General features: G+C 31.0%; 2 protein-coding genes across 2 annotated transcripts in view; one reads left to right on the forward strand and one right to left on the reverse strand.

Annotated features, from left to right (window-relative positions):
* Window positions 1–1,271: 1,271 nt before the first annotated feature.
* LOC105624001 (solute carrier organic anion transporter family member 1A5) lies at window positions 1,272–6,029 on the forward strand. Its single transcript, XM_012205372.1, has 9 exons — window positions 1,272–1,536; window positions 1,796–2,005; window positions 2,221–2,476; window positions 2,670–2,811; window positions 3,032–3,323; window positions 3,723–3,912; window positions 4,053–4,311; window positions 4,481–4,910; window positions 5,050–6,029. The coding sequence occupies exons 1-9, from the start codon at window positions 1,272–1,274 to the stop codon at window positions 6,027–6,029; spliced, it is 3,024 nt and encodes a 1,007-aa protein (XP_012060762.1).
* Window positions 6,030–7,187: 1,158 nt separating this feature from the next.
* Window positions 7,188–7,670, reverse strand: part of LOC105624003 (solute carrier organic anion transporter family member 2A1) — a 4,344-nt gene continuing 3,861 nt past the window's right edge. The window contains exons 6-7 of the mRNA XM_012205373.1: window positions 7,383–7,484; window positions 7,188–7,309 (exon numbers count right to left, since the gene is read on the reverse strand). Coding sequence (XP_012060763.1) covers window positions 7,188–7,309; window positions 7,383–7,484 — 224 coding nt within the window. The remainder of the gene's footprint in view (window positions 7,310–7,382; window positions 7,485–7,670) is intronic.

Below are 7,670 nucleotides of genomic sequence, written 5' to 3' on the forward strand. Positions count from 1 at the left end.
ATAACCAATGATTCACGATGATACATAGGTCAATATCAGTTACGTATATCATTCTCACAATTTTCTTATAACTCTGATTCTATATACAATGATTCATATACAATATTATGTACAAGTTGTAATATAAAGTTTATTAAAAATAGCGCGGAACACACACACACACACACACACACACACACACACACTTATTTTTTTTCTTACGTATGTAATTGCAAGATACTCTAAAAGAAAAAAGTGAATAACTATATTTTTATAGTTGTTTTTTGATCATGCAAATATAATTGTTTGTATTATTAATAGTCACACACATTGCTTAAAAATTTTTAGTTTTTTTAACAAAATAATTAATTTTTCAGTCATTATTATATAAATAATATCATATAAATAAGTGAATTTAAGAAAATATATTCATTATAATTGTGATTCCCTAGTAACACAATTCATTGCGCAACATTGGCCCAATATATGCCAACATTTAACTAATGTTTCGTCAATAAATTATGCTACTCGGGTTACATTTACTGAATAAAAATACTTGATCATACCATTTATATACTTTGATGTGTATTTTAATATTTAATATTTAAAATTATCACAATATAATACAATTTTTTCATGTTTCAAAAACTGCACTAAAAACAAATTATAAATTTTAATAAATATTTGTTTGACTAATTTTAAGTAAATATTTCTAAGTAATGTATTTGCTAAATATAAATATATATGTAGAGAAAGTTTCTGTGCATAGATGGTTGTATGCATATGTTAAAGAAGAACTTTCACGTGGTATTCGTATGCTACCTGAAAAGTAGACAAAGATGGTAGAAAACAATAGCAAATACTTTACTAATATACCATTCATTTTATTTTAATAAAGAAAAATTATCAAAGATATGGAAACTTTCCCTATACTCTAATATTTATTTGATACAAAAACTATTAATTTGATTTAATTTTTATAATTTTTCTCATTGAATAAATATTTTTTACTGTAAGTAAATGTTTATTTAGTATTATTCAAAGAAATATGTATTAAGATCTAGTAAATTTTTTTCATTGTACATATATGATCATTATTATTATACATTATAACAGTAATAAAAATGGAATTTCTAACCATAATTATTTTACCATACAATTATAGTTACTATAATATCAATACTTTTCTCTCATTGTAATTAAATAAAATATTTAATTAAATAAAAACTATATCTACACATGCGTAAATGACATATTTGATTTCAATTAAAAGGCGCATCTCTTTCAGAAAAATGACAGTCCGTTTTCCTGAAGTAATAAGAAGCAGATCGGAAGTAGAAGGCGGTTTAGCAGGACCAGCGAATCCAATACCTAGTCAATCAATTGATTGCGGCTGTGGACAAATGCAATGCCCAAAGTTGGCGAAATTTGCAACGCGAAAACTCTTCGTGGGACTAATTTGTTGGATTGGTGTAGTGCAAGCTGCATCATATGCTTACTTTCATGTCACAGGGTCCACGATAGCTAGAAGATTTCAAATCGATCCGTATATAATGGGTGCGTCTTATAAACGATGTAAAAAAATATTTAATTGAAAGATTTCTTATATAAATCATAAAATATTTATATTATATTTTAGTGCGAACACATTTTTAACATATGTAAGAAATTTGACATCAATAACTTTTTCTTTCAAGATTGTTTCGATAAAAATATATTTAGAATTTACTTGATATGTAAAATTATTTGAATAAAAATATGTTTTTGATAAGGAAATCTGACATATAATATTTCTCAAAGAAGTTTATTTTTTTAGATTGGATTCTTGTTACGGCAGAATTAACACCTATTGTACTAGGATTAGCGATAGCATATTGGGGTGACAAAATACACAGAGCTTCATGGATAGGAGCAGTGACTCTTTTACAAAGTGTCGCACATTTCGTTTTGATAATACCTCATTTAACACATCGCGTTCGTGTAATTGAGGAAACGCAAAACGTTACTCATATGTCATTGTATGCGGGTTAGTAGTCAAAGCGAGTAATCAAATATGATGAAACTCTAACACAGAATTTCTAATTTAACAATATTGAACCTAATTTAAAAATTGACCGAAAAATGTTTAACGCTAATAAATGAAAAAAGCCATAATTGGTCAATTGCAATTTACATTAACATGTGATTTGTTATTAAACAAAAAATATTTCTTTTTCACATTATATTTTTTAAATTTCATAGATGATAGTCCAGAATTATGTACTCCTGAAATATCGAGGATCATCTCAGAAGAAGAACCCTGCTATATTACTATGATTATAATAATCCTAGTGTTAATCGTAAGCGGAATGTCAAGTATCACATACTATGCGCTAGGAATTTCTTACTTAGATGATAATACAAAAAAAAAGCATGTGACCGGTTTCATCGGTGTAATAATCGCTGTCAAAATCGCGGGGATTGTTCTCGGATACCTTTTGGGTTGGGGATGTCTGCGGTGAGTATTACGTATGCTTCATTAAATATTGCTGTAAAATTTTATTAATTATTAGATATTATTATTATGTTTTGCAATCTTTCTTTATTCATTCGTTATTATGTATTTGCAATCTTTAAAAATTAATTACACATTATGAAACAGAACCGAATAAATGTATATTTATTTTTAAACTTGTCAACTCGCATCCCAGGATAGACGCTGAAGATTTCAGTGTTGTGAATTCATATCGGGATCAAATCGGAGCGTGGTGGCTTGGATTCCCGATTCTCTCCATATTATTGGTGATTCCTGGTTTGCTACTTTCATGGTTCCCAAGAAGATTACCTTCAGAAGTATATAATATAATTTAATATAAAATATAATATGAATTTCTCTAAATTAATTATGTAAGATTTTATAAGATTTTATATCACAAAAGCGTTTCGAATTAATATTAATAAATTAATTTTGTTTTTTTTAATAATACTAAACTATCTCTCTTTATTATATTCCATTCTCTCAAAAAAATTATTTTTCGGCTTAACATAATTATATATTATTTCTTTGTTTTAGGTTGTCGAACAAGCCGCAGCTTCACTTCTTGACCGGACTACGATACGTAACCGAGCACCCCACAGAACAACTAGTCAAAAGGTCGGCAATCCCAATTTTTGGCCGTCATTATGTAGATTGTTTACTAACAGAATTTTAATATGCAACATTCTGGCGACAGCATTCAGTGCTATGGCTCTTTTAAATTTTATGACGCTCGAGAATATCTTTTTAGAGTCCAGATTTCACATACCTAGACCGACAGGAATGCTCCGTGGATTTGACGATCCTCTGCCTTCCAGACTAGTTACCAGTAAGATTAAACAATATCTCTTTTAACAAATATATAGATAGAAGAAGGAAAAGATAAGAAATTATAGCGATATCAGTTTCTTAGAATATTAATAATTTCTAAATTTCAATAGTTATTTTTTTTATAAAACAAAAAACCAAAACTCTCTTTCTAATTAATGTTTTATAATTAATATTTTATTTTAAATGTAAATATTCTTATAAACTTCTATAATTGTATTTTTTACTTATAAAAAGAGAATGATATAACTGATAAATAGAAAACAATGACTAAATTACTGAGATTTAAAGAATATAAATATATTTTATTTTCAAATCACAAAATGTTGTAGAAAGTTAAAATGTAGTTTTAAATAACATGTGAAATAATTTGTAAATGCAATATTCACGTTCATTCTAGATATTGGAAGACCTATTCTGATTGGACTCGTTATAATTATTAGTGGCCTAGTGTTAGCCAAGGCAAAGCCACGAGCGAGATTTATTATTGGTTATAGTTTTATTATCGTGCTTCTGACAATTGCGATTATCATCGGACTAATCTTTGCTACCTGCGATAAATCACCTGTCGTCAATTTAGAAAAAAGCTCGTAAGTACGAGCCGATTTTTTAAATTAACATTAATTGAGTGTCGTTAAAAACAAAACAACAATATATTGTATCTCATTCTGTGAAATTCATAAATTTCGCGATAATTACATAAAAAAGTAAGATTTATTGACTATTATAGCGACACCTTGTTGAGATATTGCAACAAAGACTGTCGTTGCTCTAAGGATGCCGATTTTCGACCGATTTGCGATAATTCGGGAGAGTTTACGTATTATAATCCTTGTTACGCCGGTTGCTCTACAATCATTTACGTCGACGATGTAAAGATCTATAGCGGTTGTAACTGCGTGGAAGAAATGACAGGATGGGGTAATGACCAAGCGAAAGATGGCCCGTGCGATTCGAGTAAATGTCAGGTTGGCTGGATGGTTTTTGAGGTAATTATATTTGTGTTTGTTTGTTTAATTTTTAATTTTATATTATAAGTATTTATTTAATTAATTGTATTGATAATATAATTGTATCGATTATATTATACAAATTTTGTCATTTAATAGAATCTAATCAATTGCAAATAAAAAATTTTTTCTATCGTTCTTGTTTCAGTTTGGATCTTTATTGGCGTATACTTTAATCGCTTCCACTTTTGTAGGAGATATATTGGTCAATATAAGATCTGTCTATAAGCAAGACAAAGCTATCAGCATAGGTTTCTGGATGATGTGGGTTGCAGTATTCGTTTATATTCCTGGCAAAATTCTTTATGAATTCGTCTCGAATCAGATGTGTCAATATTGGGGCAGTCAAAAGATAATTTGTCATTTTCATAATTCTGAAAAACTCGAGGATTACTTGTGTTATTTGACAATACTATTTTTATCATTTTGCGTTTTACTCAAAATTATTGTTTGGTTTTTCTGCAAGAATTTACAGTTATACGAAGAAGTTGAAACTAAAGATCAAGAAAATACTGAGCTACAAGAAATGTTCGAATCAGCAATAATAACTGAGTTACTCGAAACATCAAATAACAATAGTAAATACTTTTTTTAAATACTAAATTTAATTCGTAATTAAATCCGTAAAAAACTAAAATTCCTTTTTTTTATAAAATAAATTAAAATTAATTCCTTTCTCTACTAATTATATGCTATAAAATATGATAATATTTGCAGATGATGAAATGAGAGAAGTGGAGGCAATTGTTGAACCAGAGCTTGCAGAGTCAAGAACAGCACCGGAGACAACATTTCAAACAAAACCGGAGGAAAATTCAGCGAAGAAAAAGGAAGATATTCAAAAGAGCGCACCTATGAAGTTGAACGGCATGATGATTCCATACAATCGTCGACCGGATTCAAATCCTCCGACAAATCACAATTCGCAATCATCAATCCGTAATCTCTCTGATGATGAATTAGACAGTTCGAGCGACGAGAGTAAGAAACGGTCCAATACACAAGTCGCTTATACACCGTTGGAACTCGATTCTGATGTCGAGAGCGATCTCGGCAGCGTTGGTCCTAGATCAAGAAAGCGCATTTCGAGCAAAGATTATGATCAAACTCAAGACGAGAAAGATCATCCCTCATCTAGAAAATCGTCCCTAAAGCGCCAATTTCCAAATCCTGATCATTACGAAGATCCACGAAGAAGTCGAAATTCTAGATTCAAGAATCCGATTGGTTATCAGGACGATTCTTCGAAGACAAACAGTTCCGAGTTCGCGAAGAAGGGTCAAGAGAGCGAAGTACCTAAACAGGGCAACTTCAATGAAGTTGGCATACCGATAGTGGTAGATCAGTTTCCGGACAGGAAAGGCAACTTGGACAGTACCAATACGGCGCACTTGAGTGACGTGAAGTCATTGATCGATCGATATGAGCAAAACGCGAGTCAGGAAACTCTAAACGAAGATCGGTTATCAGAGAAGTCGACAGAGGATATGAGAAGTAGACCAGAGAGTAAGATAGGTATTCCTCTGGTAGCTATGGTTCCCCATAGATCATCTTCTCGAGGACAATCCTCTTCAGGCTCTAGTAGCTTACCAGATATACAGAATAAGAATTCTGATCCACATTCGGAAAGACTTGAGACTCCCAGTCCGAAAAATGTTACTAAAGATAGCAAAGTATCTCGTCAAACCGATCTTTAGAATTAGAAACCACTTTAATTTAAACATGATAAATAACGCATAACACGTGAAAATCGTACGATGCGGATATTTATGGAGGAATGATATATTCATTTGTACAATGGAAGTACTATCATGATAAATTTATCTGCGAGCGATAAGAGTCCCGATTTCAAAAATACCTAACACTACACAATATTATCTCTGACACCTGTCACATTTAAGATATAATACCATTGATTTAACTTCGTGTTTTGATAGGTGAAGAGTAAAATTTGACGTATACTTTCTTGAATTATGAATCGTAATATCAAGTTGCTCTAATTATCATGCAGAATTTAGAGAGATGTTGCTATTAATAAAGATATTTTTATCCGTAATACTCCAAAAATTTAATAAAAGATAGCTGGCTAATAAAACGTTTGCTATATTTTATGACATACTTCGTAGTCATCTTTTATAAAACCTAATGACATTCATTGTAATCCTTTGATATTTATTTAAAGTCTATCATATCCGAATTTTGTGAATTATTTTGCAATTTGCCTCTTAGTAATGACTTCTTTTATATCACTTTACATATAGATTCAAATTCCTTCTAACTTTAATAATAGCGAATACATGTATTTCATCGTGAGTAGATAAATTACGATGTTTTTTTTTTACTAATTCAAGTATAATCATTATATATGTACAATTATTTAACTTTATAGATGATTCACGCTAGCATAAATCGTTGCTTACATTATCGACAGTGTAAGCCGGAGTGTATACGGAGTATATGTATACTTTATATATGTATATATATTAATTTCGTTATTTTCCATTTAAACATAAATCCACAATAAAACAAGTATTTATATCGTACATACAGCGAATTCATCTGTTATAACAATAAAAATAATTAATCGCAGTAAATTAAAATTAATAAAAGATCGATGATCGCTCTGCTTTTGCACCACTATGGGTGAGCTACCAACAGTCGGTTCTATCTAGGTTACTACGAGCTTTAAATAGCTAAGGAGGTGTTTAAGGTACTTGTAAAGTCTTTATTTGTCGGTTCTCGCTTGCTTCGCGTTCATCGTTCGCTCCTTCTTGAAGATCTTCGATCGAAGTCTCTCTTCACGTAAACGTTTATACGTACCGAAAGGATGATTAAACTCGATCATCAATTATTCTTTAAAGCGTTTCACCAGGTTCCTCAGCTATATCTTCTAGTTCAATCTCCTCGTCAAAGATCTTCACGTCTTTGACGAAATACCAAACGCCCACATCAAATACCGTACCAATCGTTACAAAACCTAAAATGACAAATGGAGTATAATAAACTTGAACAACCAGAACTGCAGCTTTTGGATAATGTAAAATACTCACTGGCCGCGGTGAAATTCAGCAAATACCTCAATGCTTCACCATTATACAGCCAACAATTTCCCGTCCCTGAACAAGTCTTACCCCATACGAGACAAGTATTGTCTAAAAGATAAAATATTAATTAGTTTCCCAAATAGAACATGTAATCAAGCGAGTTTAAATGTAAAGATATATGGAGTATATCTTCAATGATGACTTAAACTCCTCTCTCCCTCTCNCACCTCTCTACCCTCACTCNCNCNCNCNCNCNCNCTCNCTCTCNCTCTCACNCTCCNCNCTCTCNCNCTC

The sequence above is a fragment of the Atta cephalotes genome, assembly GCF_000143395.1.
Source record: "Atta cephalotes unplaced genomic scaffold scaffold00070, whole genome shotgun sequence".
In the NCBI taxonomy this organism is placed as follows: domain Eukaryota; kingdom Metazoa; phylum Arthropoda; class Insecta; order Hymenoptera; family Formicidae; genus Atta; species Atta cephalotes.